Source organism: Barbus barbus (assembly GCF_936440315.1).
Source record: "Barbus barbus genome assembly, chromosome: 28".
NCBI classification, from domain to species: domain Eukaryota; kingdom Metazoa; phylum Chordata; class Actinopteri; order Cypriniformes; family Cyprinidae; genus Barbus; species Barbus barbus.
The window spans coordinates 3603911-3620615 of NC_136756.1; the positions used below are offsets into that span (position 1 = coordinate 3603911).

Genomic DNA, 16705 nt, shown 5'->3' on the forward strand with positions numbered 1-16705 from the left:
CTCAGCTCCAGACATGCTGGAAGAGTCGCTCGTGTATTCGTATCCTGCGCTAATAAATCTACGCACAGCTGCATTAGGCGGGATCACGATATAAACACATGCTTCCACGGGAGCCGAGCTATAGCAGAGCCACGAGTGGCGAATGGAAGCTGAAGACGGCTTCAAAACCCAGAGAGGACAACAAGAAAACTGCTCTAGTCTAGAGTTTAAGCTGTGCTAAAGATCACATAAGAGATCACCCAAAACTGAAAATGTGCTCACCCTCAGACAATCCAAGATATAGATGAGTGTGTTTCTTCATCAGGTTTGTAGAAATGTGTCTCTGCATCAGTGTCTCAGCAATGGATGCTCTGCAGTGAATGGGTGCCGTCAGAATGAGAGTCCAAACAGCTGATAAAAACATCACAATAATCCACACCACTCCAGTCCATCAGTTAACATCTGGAGAAGACAAAAGCTCAAACACATCCAGCATTAAGACGTTTTTAACTCAAATACGAGTCTATAATCCATAATAACTCTTCCTCCAGTGAAAAGGTGTTCTGGTCTGAATCAGGAGAGAAATCTGCACAGATCAAGCAGCGATTACAAGACAAAACAGCTCCAAACAAATATGTGACTGGATTCTGATGTGAGAGACAACAGCAGATGCACTTTTTCACTGAAGGAAGAGTTATTATGGATTATGGACTCTATGGTATTTTAGTTAAAAAACATCTTAATGCTGGATGTGTTTGAGCTTTTGTCTTCTCCAGATGTTAACTGATGGACTGGAGTGGTGTGGATTATTGTGATGTTTTTATCAGCTGTTTGGACTCTCATTCTGACGGCACCCATTCACTGCAGAGCATCCATTGCTGAGACACTGATGCAGAGACACATTTCTACAAACCTGATGAAGAAACACACTCATCTACGTCTTGGATTGTCTGAGGGTGAGCACATTTTCATTTTAGGTTGAAGTATTCCTTTAATTGGGTTTGTGCATGGAAAACCTTCACTATTCACCTCAAATTACAGCAGTAAATAACACCTTTCTAATCAACCAATCACATCCTAAACCTAATAGCAGAGGTCCCAGGGTTAACTGCTGCAGGAAATGCAACCCTCTACACTGCCAGTAAACTTTTCCTCCACTGGTTTCTGCATTAGTGGGCGGAGCTAAAGCACAAGCAGCAGTCTCATTGGCTAGTACTCATCTATTACATCAACATTTTGATTTCAGCAAAACAATTTAAGCAAACATCAAGAGCATGATTAATATTTGTCAACCCAGCATCTCATCAGACTTTAAGCATGTTTATACTGTTATTAGCAGAAGTATTATTTGAATGGCATTTGTCTCAAGCACCAGCAGCAGCCCATCAATGTCTAAGTTCTGTTTAATACGACAAATATCTATTTATACAATTTCATTCATGCAAGACTGCTGTGCTTTAGTTCTAATTACTACAGTTCTAACATAAAAAGCTTGATTGACTGATGTTTTGTTCAAAAACAAATTAAGTTATTCTTTCAAATCATTTTATATATGAATATCAAAATGCTTGCCATTTTGCAAATATAATTTGATTTGTAATGTGTATATCTAAAAAAAATGACTAGCCAATGGCGACTCTCTTGCCAAGGGGTGTTGTTCAGGGTATAAAAGTGCACAATCCAAGTCAAATCAAAACACAAGAACGTTTTATATAAAGTGCTTCAAACAAACCATTGGCATATGGTTTAGCATTTTGCCTGTGCTTTGACAGATGTGTAAAATTATATATGCAATGCAAATAATGGAGAAATAACTATATTGGGATAACATGCAATTGGATAAAAATGTCTATAAAGAATAAATGTTCTGAGGAGTGAATGTATTTGTACCACATGATTACACGGAGTTTGTGCTTTTGTTTTTCTTTATTACCTTTCTTTTATATTTCTTTATAATGTATAGACTGTCACGGAACACTAAGAGGAGCACAGTGGAAAAGATGAAGTCAGGGTCCAAATGCAGGTAAGGCTCTCTTTTAATTTAAAACAAAATGCCAACACGGCAAAAAACAAAGCAGTAAAGGAATGGGATACGAGACGGCAACACAGCGCATATATCCCAGACCAGGGATTAAAATAACAATTAATTCACCCAGCCAGAGTGGTGAGAGAGGGGAGACTATATAGTCTGTGACAATGGGGAACAGCTGAGGGTGTAATAATGAGTGTCAGGTGAATGATGCGGCAGGTGTGTGCAGTTAGGGGAGTGGAGTCCGGGAGATGGTGACCTCTAGTGGAGAAAGGAAGAACTGCAGCCCGGACTCGTGACAGGACCCCTCCTCTAAGGAACGGCTTCCAGACGTTCCACCAGGACCCCTCCTCTAAGGAACGGCTTCCAGACGTTCCACCAAAACCCCAAAAGTCCGGAGGGAGGTGGAACAGGGGGAGGGATGGCGGGCCAGGCCCGTGTAGCGGAAGAAGGCCTGGAGACAGAGGTAGACACGGGTGCTAGGAGTGCCGGCCGAGCAGGAGGCCAGGGCGGATATGGTGGGTTCATCCAGGGAGGCTCGCGAGCGAACACCGCTGCCTCTGGAGGAACGTGAGCGGGCACCACTGTCTCGGGAGGATCGTGAGCGGGCATCCCCCTCTCAGGAGCCTTGTGAGCAGATACCGCTGCCTCAGGGGAACTGTGAGTGGACACTGCCACTTCGGGAGATCTGTGAGTGGGAACCACCTTCTCGGGAGGCTCGTGAGCAGACATCCCCCTCTCGGGAGCTTTGTGAGTGGACACTGCTGCCTCGAGAGGATCGTGAGCGGACATCCCCCTCTCGGGAGCTTTGTGAGCGGATACCGCTGCCTCAGGGGAACTGTGAGCGGACACTGCCGCTTCGGGAGGATTGTGAACGGGCACCGCCGCCATGGGAGGATCGTGAGCAAGCACCGCAGCCTCGGGAGCATTGTGAGCGAACACCGCTGTCTCGGGAGGATCGTGAGCGGGCATCCCCATCTCGGGAGCTTTGTGAGCGGATACCGCTGCCTCAGGGGAGCTGTGAGCGGACTCTGCCGCTTCGGGAGATCTGTGAGCAGGCACCGCCGCTTCGAGAAAGCCTAAAGTGAGCTCCGCCGCCTCGGGAAGGCCTGAAGCGAGCTCCGCGGCCTCGGAGGGAACATCAGCGCGCTCCGCCGCTTCAGGAAGGCCTGAAGTGAGCTCCGCTGCCTCTGAGGGAACATCAGCGCGCTCCGCCGCTTCAGGAAGGCCTAAAGTGGAGCTCCGATGCCTCGAGAGGTTCGTGAGCGGGCACCGCCACTTTGGAAGCCTTGTGAGCGGGCCCCGTCGCCTCGGGAGGACCGCGAGCAAGCCGCAACGCTCGCACCGACATCATCGGAGTTTCTTGCATGCTGCATATCAGCCCAGGACGCTCCGGGAACGGGCACGAGGTACTGGGTGCGGCTGACGAGGCTTCTGACACCCCTTGGATCGCCGCATCGAGAGAACTGAGAACGGGCTCCGCAGCTAACTCCACCCTGAAGGCCGAGCCGCTCAAATGCAGAGCCAGGTTTATATAGTCCTCCAGCGTCTCCTCGGGGGTCCAGTATGGCATATGATAAAAGACTTGAAGGGCTCAACTAGGCCACCCCAGAAAAACGAAGTCCCTGGCATACTCCCCCATGCTCCGGTCTCCCTGGCGGATGTTGAGCAAGCTCCCTGCTGGACCCATGTCTGCTGGGTGAATTCTGTCACAGAACACTTCGAGAGCGCCGTGAAAAAGACGAAGTCAGGGTCCAAATGCAGGTAAGGCTCTCTTTTAATTCAAAACAAAAAGACCAACAAGGCAAAACAAAAACGGGATACATAAAATGTCAACACAGTGCATGTATCCCCAGAGTTTCAATAGTGAACAATACTCACAATTACACAAAATAACAATTAATTCACCCAGGCAGAGTGGTGAGAGAGGGGAGACTATATAGTCTGTGACAATGGGGAACAGCTGAGGGTGTAATAATGAGTGTCAGGTGAATGATGCGGCAGGTGTGTGCAGTTAGGGGAGTGGAGTCCGGGAGATGGTGACCTCTAGTGGAGAAAGGAAGAATTGCAGCCCGGACTCGTGACATAGACGACATAATATATATAATGTTTTATGTATTTTTTATATGATTAATTGATCAAAATGATTGTTAGTTGCAGCATTAAAGTACAAAATAAGACAAAATACAAAATATATAAATGTGATCATGGACCACAAAACCAGTCATAAGTTCCACTTTTTTAAAAAATTGAGATTTACACATCATCTGAAAGCTGAATAAATAATATTTCCATTGATGTATGGTTTGTTATGATAGGACAATATTTGGCTGAGATACAACTATTTGAAAATCTGGAATCTGAGGGAGCAAAAAAAATCTAAATATTGAGAAAATCTCCTTTAAAGTTGTTCAAATGAAGTTCTTAGCAATGCATATTACTAATCAAAAATGAAGTTTTTATATATTTATGGTAGGAAATTTACTAAATATCTTCATGGAACATGATCTTTACTTAATATCCTAATGATTTTTGGCATAAAATAAAAATTGATAATTTTGACAATGTATATACTGTTCAATGATGTAAGCTGAAAGGTTTTGAGCGCATCACTAGCTTTTGGGCAGATCTGACAGGACTCTGAAATGTCAGATCTAATGAAGAGCTCCAAACAGAAAGCATAACCGCAGCACACTCTTACATTATACATAATAACAGCCTTTTTGACTGACCAGATATGTAAGCTATTTTTAACTGGAAGGACATTTGCTCTGTCATTTCCAGATTATTATAAAGTGCAGCCCATTTCCTTAACTTATGAGAGGTATTTTATTTTAATACAGTCGGGCAAAAAAGTATTTAGTCAGCCACCAATTGTGCAAGTTCTCCCACTTAAAAAGATGAGAGAGGCCTGTAATTTTCATCATAGGTACACTTCAACTATGAGAGACAGAATGTTCTGCATGTGAAAAACATGTTATGTATTTGTTTTACTTTTCTCATTATTTGCAGGCCGCTTTATTCCAGAAGCTATGACGGATTGGAGCCGTGCCACCCTGGCCTTCATGTAGCCTCGCCAATGTAAACATGCCACATTTTCATGAAACCCGTCATTTGGTTTATCACACAACAAGTCAGTCTGGTTTTCCTCCTCTCTCTGTACACACTGCAGCACTTGATTTCCATCAGGAACAACTTACCCTATACTACCACTGCAACAGGTGTTCCTAAAGAATAACTCACCCAAATTAACAGATCGGTCATGATTTACTGATTGCCATGCTGTGGCAAATCCATTCTGAATGGCTGATCGAATGACCTCAGACTGTAATTAGACACATGAACTACTATGTGAATTTTCTACTGATTTGTCATTTTACAGCTTTACAGATAAAGCCCTCGTTTACTTTCATTACATGGGAAAGAACAACCAGAAGATGTATTCCTAAAAACAACTTTTTAGCTCCATGGAAAAATTTTGGATGAGGGCGAGTAGATAATGACTGAATTTTTAATTTTGGACTCTTGCATTTATTGCATGTGAAGCATGTTAAACACACAGCAGATGTTTGAAATTGGAAAAAAACACTACAGAAGGTGCTATGGTGATGTACTTTTCAAAACCCTTCACCATCTTCAAAACATCCACCAATCAAACCATAAATAAGTGTAAGACCTTCAACCTCATAGAAGAAACAAACACTGTGCTGTGCTGATGCATGCTACGCTTGAACGAGCATTACTGTGACGGCTGAAATCACACTCGTATGATGCTTACTGAAATGAAACGGTCAACTGTGAACACACCAAATGTTAGACAGCTCTAAACATAAATGCAAATGACATTTTCACATGAAAGTGAAGTCAGTGCACGAAATGTGCACATGATGTTTTGAATATATGGAAATCAGGAGAACTATCAGAAGTCTTCCACTAGTCCATGCATCCACCAGGAAGTGCAGAGGAATTGCTGACTAAGGTTTTTGAGACATTTCACCATATCATGCATATTTTTGAACCCTTTTTAGTCACTCTAGTCACCATCCCTGACTTAGGGCTGGGCGATATGGGCAAAAATTCATATCTCTGTATTTTTGGGCCGCTTTGCAATATACGGTATATATATCTCTGTATTTTTTTAACATCTGTATATATACAGGTGCATCTCAAATTAGAATGTCATGGAAAAGTCCATTTCAGTAATTCAACTCAAATTGTGAAACTCGTGTATTAAATAAATTCAATGCACACAGACTGAAGTAGTTTAAGTCTTTGGTTCTCAACAAATCTCAACAAATTAGAATACTTCATAAGACCTTATGTGAATTGGTCTACTTCATAAGACATTTTTAGTGAATTGTTGGCCTTCTGGAAAGTATGTTCATTTACTGTATATGTACTCAATACTTGGTAGTGGCTCCTTTTGCTTTAATTACTGCCTCAGTTCGGCGTGGCATGGAGGCAATCAGCCTGTGGCACTGCTGAGGTGGGATGGAAGCTCAGGTTGCTTTGATAGCGGCCTTCAGCTCATCTGCATTGTTGGGTCTGGTGTCTCTCATCTTCCTCTTGACAATACCCCATAGATTCTCTGTGGGGTTCAGGTCAGGCGAGTTTTCTGGCCAATCAAGCACAGTAACACCATGGCCATTGAACCAGCTTTTGGTACCTTTGGCAGTGTGAGCAGGTGCCAAGTCCTGCTGGAAAATTAAATCAGCATCTCCATAAAGCTTGTCAGCAGAAGGAAGCATGAAGTGCTCTAAAATCTCCTGGTAGATGGCTGCGTTGACTGTGGACTTCAGAAAACACAGTGGACCAACACCAGCAGATGACATGGCAGCCCAAATCATCACTGACTGTGGAAACTTCACACTGGACTTCAAGCAACATGGATTCTGTGCCTCTCCACTCTTCCTCCAGGATTCCGTGCTTCCGTCCGCATTTTCTTCATGTTGCCTAACGTTAGATGAAAATGAAGAATTCTGTCAGTCTATTGATTGCTTTGCTCCATAAATAAGCTAAGCGCTGGTTTATGTTGAGTGTATGCTCTTCCTTTTTTCCCGTTTAACGTCCGCCTACAATTAAATGATGATATTTTAGCAGAATTCATTGAGGGATTTGACAGTGTGCTTCAAAGATGAAATGTTTCAGGTGTAGGCTGTTATACAGACACACGCACAGTTTTTTTCTTTTGCCAATTTTTGGGGGTTTCTAGCTTTTAGACTAGTTGACTAGTCGGATACAAAACTTCCGTTTAAACAACAGTCAAATTAGTCGTAGCGCACATCCCTAGTGCATGCAGCACCAAACATGCTGCACAACTAGTCTAGTTTGATTCATAAAAGAATGACTATAATACTCTTTTTAATGCACTGGGCAAAATGGGTCTAACAATTTTATTGGAGCCGTTCTTGACTTCAAGTCATTAAACAACTCTTCTTATGTCCAACAGGAAATGAACCAAGACCTGTTGTCATGCGATGAGTATTATAGGGCCCTATGATTTCTGCGATGTGGAAAACACCGATGGTATCCAGTCATAAAAACGGAATTTACTGTTTAACGCGGAATTTCACAGAATTTGGGTGAATTGATCAAAAGTAGGTCATTATACTTAGTCCATATACTAGCTATATTTTATTTATCAAATATGGACTAGTATCTGTAAATATTAAGCTGCAAAAATACGATTTAAATGTGAATCCTGCATGTTCTGCGTGTCTCTGTGAATGAATGGCGCAGACGTGTGGTTTTGTTTCCTGAAGCGCGTGACGCTCGTGGTGATTTCAGCAGCTGTCATCCCACTAAATGAGGACATAAACACATGAACAACATCTCCAGAACTGCTCTGAGAGCATTATACCATTTCATTTGAGTAAAACTACCTATATTTAAAAGGTATTCACGGCCATCCCCACAACAGAACTTAAGGTATTTATTGTGACTAGCTGTTCATATAGTAACGATTAGCTGAATATATCAAATTTGCCTATACTTTGTAGTCTATGTCGTCTAAATTATACAAAAAATCTATTTTGTTACCAAAACATGGGGTGCGTTTCCCATTAATTATAACTAGCTGTTTAACTAACATAGTATGATGCATCGCTGGAGAAATTAACTGGCTAGTCACGACAGCAATGCTGTTTCCCATCGCTTTTAAGATTTACATCCCTAAGTCAAGCAGCCACCAACACTACGCTTGGAGAAAATGCAGACTCTGCGTCGACCTGCAATGGGAACCGCTCTGACTCTCAGAAGAATGACCCAGTTCACCGGCTAGGCCAGACTTTCTGATGTGAATGATGATTAAACCTCCTCCATATGGAAGAACAGTAAAAAACTGTTTCTTGCAAGCGGCCAGACTCAGCTACTCCATGTACTGTTAGATCCATGCAGTTCATGGTCATATTAATCCATTTAAATGTATTTGTTACACATTGCCTGATAAACAATTCTTTCACTGTGTTGCATAACCACTTTATGCCCAATGGAAACCAAGTTGCAAAATACGGCCTTCAAAAAAACCCATGTAGCTCCATTATGTTCCACATTGAAACCAATGAGCAGAATGATGAACTGATGCTGTCTGAGAGATACCAGCTCAACACATGGGTGAACCACACCTGTACCGGTGCACGCAAACACAACATACATCCACTACATGTATTCAATGGAATATGAAATATTAGGATGCAAAACAGACACGAAGGGCCTATAATATCCACTACAACAAACCCAAGCACTCTGCGAGGGGCACAGGGATGTTGTCACAGGACTGGATCTGCACACTGGCACACATGAAGTGTCTCTGGTTCATCTTTATTAGCTGACCAATAATAAACACAGCCTCGCTGACCTTCGAAACAAACCTGCTGCTCTTCCAATGAATGCTTGTGAGGAATCAAGATTAAACCGACGTCACTTCTATACAAAAACCACCCTGATATTACCATGTTTTTGACACTGCACCATAGTAATAGCAAGGTTTTTGGCTTTGTCCACTTCCAGGTATCTATTGTCCACTGTACAGGAGCATCTGATGCCATCAGTCTACAGTACTTCAAGATATTCTCAAGCAAATATAATCATAAACAATGACTCATCATTTCAGAACACAAACAGCACCAGTTTCTGGACATGTCTCTTTATAACACCATGTAGATAGACATGATATATATATACAGTAATCTCGCAGAATATGTGAGATTATCACCATCTCTACACCATGATGCTTTCATCAAACAAATCACAATAAATACTGATATTACACATCAAACACCAGCAGACGTGCGTTAATCTCGTGTTTATTATTATTATTATTATTATTAGCAGAGACTCCTGCTGCTCGTCATTTACTGATGGTGCGGACTGTGTGAGCTATAATCAGCAGGCATGTGTTTAATAAACCTCTTTAGCAGCAAAACATGCTAATTAATATGAATATTCAATCAAAAGAGGTAAGCAGTGTCCGCGACAGCCCCGTGTAACCGATGCTTACCTGTCGACAACATTAATGCTTCCGCGAAACCCTCGCCGGTCCACCGCTGATTAACGCGCTTATACGGGCTAAAGGCGATTATTCCAGCGCGGCGCGGCGAAGGACGCGCGTGTGTCAGAGCGCGTCACTGCACATCCATCAGACCAGAGCGTCACGAACCTTATGCTTTCAGATAATCCCAGGTGAGAAACGAAAGCAAGCGTCAACGCGCCACGGGTTTGGCAGACGGAAACAAAACAGAAGCGCGCTAGTTGAGCTAACAGCGCTGGGCTCGGATGGACACGCCCACACGCTCCGCGGCGTCACCTCCTCCATGCGCGATATGCAAATTACCAACCTCACTATGGCGAAGGATTGGCTCTTGAATATTAATAAGGTGACGCTCCAGGAAGGTTACTAAGCAACGCTCATTAATATTCATGAGGTGATCCTTCGCCGTTGTTGGATTCGTAATTGCTCGTGGATGTACTCGTTAAAATAATATTCTTGTTTTAAATTATTGTCTTTAAGAAGCAGGATGTGTAGATATGAGTATATAATGAGTGCGCATGCGCGGATGTCTGAGCTCGCGCTCCCGCTGTGTGGACCTCGTGAGCCATCTTGCTCATTAAACTACACGCTGATCTCTCTGTACGTCATAAATCACTGCTACACACTTTTTAATTCATGTCAATTATTTGAATCTTTTACAGACATTTTCATTGGTCCGACAGTTCATTTTCAGTGACGCTTCACAGCAGGGCTGCATACATTAGTTAATGCAATAGCTCTGTTCATCTATCTATCCGTCTATCTATCTGTCTATCTATCCATCTATCTATCTATCCGTCTATCTATCCGTCTATCTATCCATCTGTCTGTCTGTCTGTCTGTCTATCTCTCTATCTATCTCTCATCTCTCTATCTGTCTGTCTATCTATCATCCATCCATCCATCCACCCATCCATCCATCTATCTATTGTGACGAGTGTCCCGAAGGATCATCAGCGTCGCCCTGGAAACAAGCGAGGAACACCTGCACATCCTCATCACAGGCTGCGGCTCATCAGGCGGCGGCTAGATAAGCCACGCAAGCCCCACACACAGGAAGAGGACTCCATGAGACCAAGCACTAACTCGCATCTCATTTCTCCCACAGACAGCAGCGTGTGACCGACCAACCCCCCCTTGGACACTACACGGACTCACAGCACTGGGAAAGGAGGAAGACAGCACTGACCGCACTGGAGCACTCCCAAGGACCTTTTTTCCCTTCCTTGCACTTCACACCACCTCAATAAAGCCACCCTTCGGGGCCTTTAACCTGCCTTCCTTGTCGTGTGATTCCTCACCCCGTTACACTGATGGAGAATGCGGGCAGATTCGTGAGGAATCACCGACAAGCGATTTCCCTGACCTCATCTTTTTTTCTTTTTGTTTTCCCTGTTTTTTTTGTTATTCAGGCGAGCGCTCCTCCCCTCACCATGGACGAAATCCTCCAGTGGCTCGCCGAGGTTAGTATCCGCCAGCAACAAATCGTTGAGCACCTCGCCACCTGTCAGGGAGAGACGGAGCAAGGGCTCACGGCTTTGCAAGCCGCCGCTCAACGCGTTCCACTGCCGGACCCTCGAGTGCAAGCCACGAATTTTGCTCCCCATAATGCTCCCCATAATATTGCTCCCCATAATGACCCCACACGACGATGTGGAAGCCTACCTCCAAATGCTGGAGACAACGGCAACCTCCGAAGGATGGCATTCCGACGACTGGGCACGGGCGCTGGCTCCCCTGCTGACGGGTGAAGCTCAGCGCACGTTCTTCACTCTTCCCACAGCCTCCGCTAACCAGTATGCGGAGGTTAAGAAGGAGATCCTCGTCCGCATGGGATTATCCCCTATCTGTGCCGCTCAGTATTTCCACGACTGGGAATATAATCCCCGTCTGCCAGCCCGTGCCCAGGCCGCTGAACTCACGCGACTTGCACAACATTGGCTGCTCGAGGGGACGTCATCAGTCAGTCAGGTGGTGGAACACGTGGTGATAGATCGTCTGCTTCGAGCCCTTCCCCGCTCCCATCGACAGGCAGTTGGGATGAGGGGCCCAACCACCACCCTGGAGCTTGTAGAAGCCATCGAGCTGGCGGATGCAGCCCAACGTCGGGACACTGGGGAGCGAGCGCCGGACGGCACCCAGTGACCTTTTGAGCAGGCCGGCGGTTTCCCCTCTGCAGGATGAGCCCATGCCAACAGAGGCTGCTGCGCTTCCCACACGGACATGGCTGGCAGGCTGCATTGTACACCGTGACCTACCGGCTGGGGCTCCAGAAGTGTAGGTTAAGGTGAACGGGAAGCCGTTCCGGGCCCTCCTGGATTCGGGCAGTGCGGTCAGTCTGGTGCAGTCTAACATTCTCACTCCACGGATGGAGTGTAAAACCTTCCTCTCCATCACCTGTGTCCACGGGGACACCCGACAAGTGCCCGCCCGCAGAGTGACCATTTCGGCTATATCCGGCACCTGGCCCATCGAATTCGAGGTCGTGAAGGACCTTCCCGTGCCAATCGGGAGAGACTGGCCCGGGTTTGACCGCCTGCTGGGCACAGCGACGCAGCCTGCCAGCCCTCGAGGGGACCGCCGGAGAAGGAGGCCCAGGAAAGGACCCCGCCAGCACCCCGTCCTTTTGGCTTCGGACAGCGGGAGAGATGGTGAGTCCCCCTCCCAAAATGCTAACCATTTTTATGATGTTTTCCAGCAGGTGACAGGAGGGGGATCATTCGGGAAGGAACAGCGAGAGGAAGACCGGCTGAAGCATTGCTGGACTCAGGTCCGAGTCATTGAAGGCAAGGAAGCTCAGCCTGCCCCCCATCCTCTCCCGCACTTCGTGGTCCAAAACGGCCTGCTCTATTGTGTCGCCCAGCGGAGGGGGGAGGAAAAATTATTGTTGGTGGTGCCACGCACTAAAACGGAGACCGTATTGGAACTGGCCCACTTTCATCCCTTGGCAGGGCACCTGGGAGTGGCGAACACGGATCCAACGGATCCGCGACCGCTTCCATTGGCTGGGCCTCAAGGCAGAGGTGAAGATGTTCTGCCGAGCCTGCCCCACCTGCCAAGTGGCGTCACCCAGGATGCCTCCCCCCAGTCCGCTGATACCGCTGCCCATCATTGAGGTGCCCTTCGAGCGCATCGGGATGGACCTCGTGGGGCCGTTGCCTAAATCTGCCCGGGGACATGAACACATCCTGGTGATTGTCGACTATGCCACCCGGTATCCAGAAGTAAAAGTTCCCTTTCGCAAAGCCACCGCGAAAGCCATCACCCAGGAACTCTTCCTGCTCTCCAGCCGAGTCGGCATTCCAGCAGAGATCCTGACCGATCAGGGTACCCCCTTTATGTCCCGGCTAATGGCTGACCTCTGCCGGTTGTTGCGGGTGAAACAGTTGAGGACCATCGTCTACCATCCACAGACCGACGGTCTGGTTGAACGCTTCAACCAGACCCTGAAGCAAATGTTGAGACGGGTGGTCGCGGAGGACAAACGCGACTGGGACCTCATCATACCCTATGTCCTCTTCGGGATCCGCGAAGTCCCCCAGGCCTCAACTGGATTCACCCCCTTCGAGCTCCTCTTTGGCCGACAACCCCGCGGCCTCCTGGATGTGGCGAAGGAGGCCTGGGAGCAACAGCCAGCAGCCAATCGCTCGGTGATCGAGCACGTCTGCCAGATGAGGGAGAGGATCGACGGGTCATGCCTTTAGTCCGGGAACACCTGACAAAGGCGCAGCAGGCTCAACAGCGCCACTACAACCGGGCAGCCCAGCCACGGGACTTCCAGACAGGCAACCGAGTCATGGTCCTAGTCCCCAACGCGGCCTGCAAGTTCCTGGCCACCTGGCAGGGGCCTTACACGGTGCTGGAGAAAGTTGGGCCAGTTACCTACCGTGTCCGGCAGCCAGGAAGAAGGAAAGCCTGCTGAAAAAGGATCATCAGCGTCGCCCTGGAAACAAGCGAGGAACACCTGCACATCCTCATCACAGGCTGCGGCTCATCAGGCGGCGGCTAGATAAGCCACGCAAGCCCCACACACAGGAAGAGCACTAACTCGCCATCTCATTTCTCCCACAGACAGCAGCGTGTGACCGACCAGCCCCCCCTTGGACACTACACGGACTCCCAGCACTGGGAAAAGAGGAAGAGAGCACTCACCGCACTGGAGCACTCCCAAGGATCTTTTTTCCCTGCCTTGCACTTCACACCACCTCAAAGCCACCCTTCGGGGCATTTCACCTGCCTTCCTTGTCGTGTGATTCCTCACCCCGTTACACTATCTATCCATCCATCCATCTATCTTTCCATCCATCTATCTTTCCATCTATCAAAATGTTAATGATTAGCTACAAAGGGGGTTACAGTACATCTGAATATTTTCACACACATACAGATTGGACTGATTTATTTCCCATATTGCAGTGACTGCTCTAAAATATGAGACCCCAATGTTTCAGGAGTTTAGGACACTTATTCAATAACTTTTATTTCATATTTGGGTTTATGTATATGCTTTGTTTTTAGATTATCAGATTTTTTCCAAAGCATTGTTAGATGCCAGTGTTTCCAGTCATGGCTATGCAAAGATCTGATTTCAAAACAGTATCATAGCTATTAAACTATATCTTGTTATTGTTTTAAATCTGTATTTAACCTCAGAACGATCTCAAAAGAAGAGCTGCTAAAATCTGATTTTGAGGTGTATGTGCTTTAAAATAAAATGATTATATTCTTAATTCAAGAGATGAGGGATTGTGAGAGTCTGACAGGAATCAGTGTTGAGTACTGTAAGGTTAGCCCTGCCTGCTTTACTTGTTTCAAAATGATTAACAGTTGAAAACATTCATTAGAAATCAGTTACATTAATAAAGTAACTGAAACAATTACACTTATTACATTTGATTAGGGTAATTTGTAATCTGTAACTTTACATTTCCAAGTAACCTTCCCAACACTATTTATCTGTCTGTCTGTCCATTCCTAACATTCACATATGATCTTTTATTTTAACCTTTTGGTTTTAATATATATATACATGAAAACTTTTTGAATTTGAAGATCAAGGTAAATTTAACTTAATTTGTCTTCTGGAAAACATGTATCTTCTGTAGCTTCTGAAGGGCAGTACTAAATGAAAAAAAATATGATATTTAGGCAAAACAAGAAAAAGTACTCATCTTCATTCTGTTCAAATGTTTTCTTAATGCATGTTTTTCCTTCTGGAGCATCAGTGAGTGTTTCAATCTTCTGTAATAGTTGTATACGAGTCCCTCAGTCGTCCTCAGTGTGGAAAGATGCATCTCAAAATCATACAGTCATTGTTGGAAAGGGTTCGAATACACAAATGCTGGTAAACCAAAGAATTTGTGGGAGCTGAAGGATTTTTCTGAAGAACAGCAGACAGTTTAACTGTTCAGCACAAACAAGGGACTCATGAACAAATATCACTAAACAAAAAAACAACAGCTTTGGATCGTTCAGGTAACAACACAGTATTAAGAATCAAGGGGATGTAAACTTTTGAATGGGATAATTTTTATAAATTCAACTATTATTTTCTCTTGTGGACTATATGTAAACATTTTATGTGAAATCTTATTCAGGTCAGTACTAAATAAACAACAACATGCATTTGTATGATCCCTCTTATTTTGGTAAAAGAACATTTTGCAGATTCTGAAAGGTGTATGTAAAGTTTTGACTTCAACTGTAAATATGTATATATAGCCTATAATTTTTAATGAAATGTTGCAGAAAGAAAGAAAATGTTTTATTTACACTGAATCTAAATAAAGTAAAAATTCATATCTGGTTAAACTGTATTGATGAAGTGTGTACAGGCATAAACATTTCTACATATTTTGAAACTGCAATGTCTACAAATACTTCAAGGTTATTCTAGTTATCTGAAAACCAGGTGCATGGATTGCACTTCACAATTACTGTATCGATGTATGCGTGTTATTATCAGAAAACAGTAACAGAAATGGTGCTCACCAAAGTTTTGATGCATACACTTAAAAAGCATGAAAAGCAGAGCTAGATTCTCCGATACTTGCTGCCATAGTTATCCGTAATGTCCTCAGCGTGTCATGATGGAAAAGTTGGAGTATATTGAATAAAAACATACTTGGTTTAGTATATTCTTTATTTAGAAATAAAATGTGGCATTTAAATATGTCCAGAAGCATTTCTATTGAACTACACCGTTCTTGCAGATTCAGGTGGTTTCATTTGGCAAAACCCATCGAAGTCAATGGCGCTATAACTAAAGAGTGATTGAACGCTGAAATACTCACCAACTGAACACCACACTGCGACTTGTGTATCTCTTTAGACAGGGACTTGAGATTTGACATTGGATTTATAAAACATACATCAAAAACGTCATAAATGATTTTATCCTCATGTTTATAAAAACATGAAATAACGGAAAATATATATCGGAAACCTTTAATTCACTAGTAAACCATATATTATGTAAATGTACTGTATATAATCGGCTTCTTCGTTTCCAGGTAGGTCCGTTTTGACAATACTGATGTGCTGGGCACTCGCCCTCTCCCAAAACATAAATTAACAACAATAAATTAAACTCTCTGCACTTCCCAATAGCATCGCCGCTATAAATACAAAAGGATCTATACTGTAAAAAAAAAAAAAAAAAAGTTGAGCCAACTTAAAATTTGAAGGCAACCAGTTCTCTCAACTTATTTTTGTAGGAGACTCAACTTTTTGTTGTATCAACTTAAAACAACACTCAAAAATCTGCTGAAGCTGGTTGCCTTGAAATTTTAAGTTGGCTCAACTTTTTTTTTTTTTTACAGTGTATTGTTGTTAGTAGTGCTGTCAAACGATTAATCGCATCCAAAATAAAAGTTTGTATTTACATAATATATGTATAGTGTATATTTATTATGCATAAATGCACATAGTATATAAATTTTGAAAATATTTACATGTATACAGTTATATTAATATAATTTATATTATATATAATATATAAAAATGTTTCTTAAATATACATGCATGTGTGTGTATTTATACATGCATAAATGAAGAGTTCATTTGCAAAAACAACTTTCAAAAATCATGTTTTTTCATTGTGCATTCAGAATTTGCTTTATCAGAATTAGATTGGAATATTAATTATTCCAATTAATCTCAATCAAACT

At 44.0% G+C, this 16705-nt stretch overlaps 1 protein-coding gene across 1 annotated transcript in view; it reads right to left on the reverse strand.

The window, feature by feature from the left end:
- The window catches only part of LOC306848681 (E3 ubiquitin-protein ligase MIB2-like), an 86917-nt gene extending 77134 nt beyond the window's left edge, over positions 1 to 9783 (reverse strand). The window contains exon 1 of the mRNA XM_079383372.1: positions 9507 to 9783. Coding sequence (XP_079239498.1) covers positions 9507 to 9519 — 13 coding nt within the window. The 5' untranslated portion in view covers positions 9520 to 9783. The remainder of the gene's footprint in view (positions 1 to 9506) is intronic.
- Positions 9784 to 16705: the final 6922 nt, after the last annotated feature.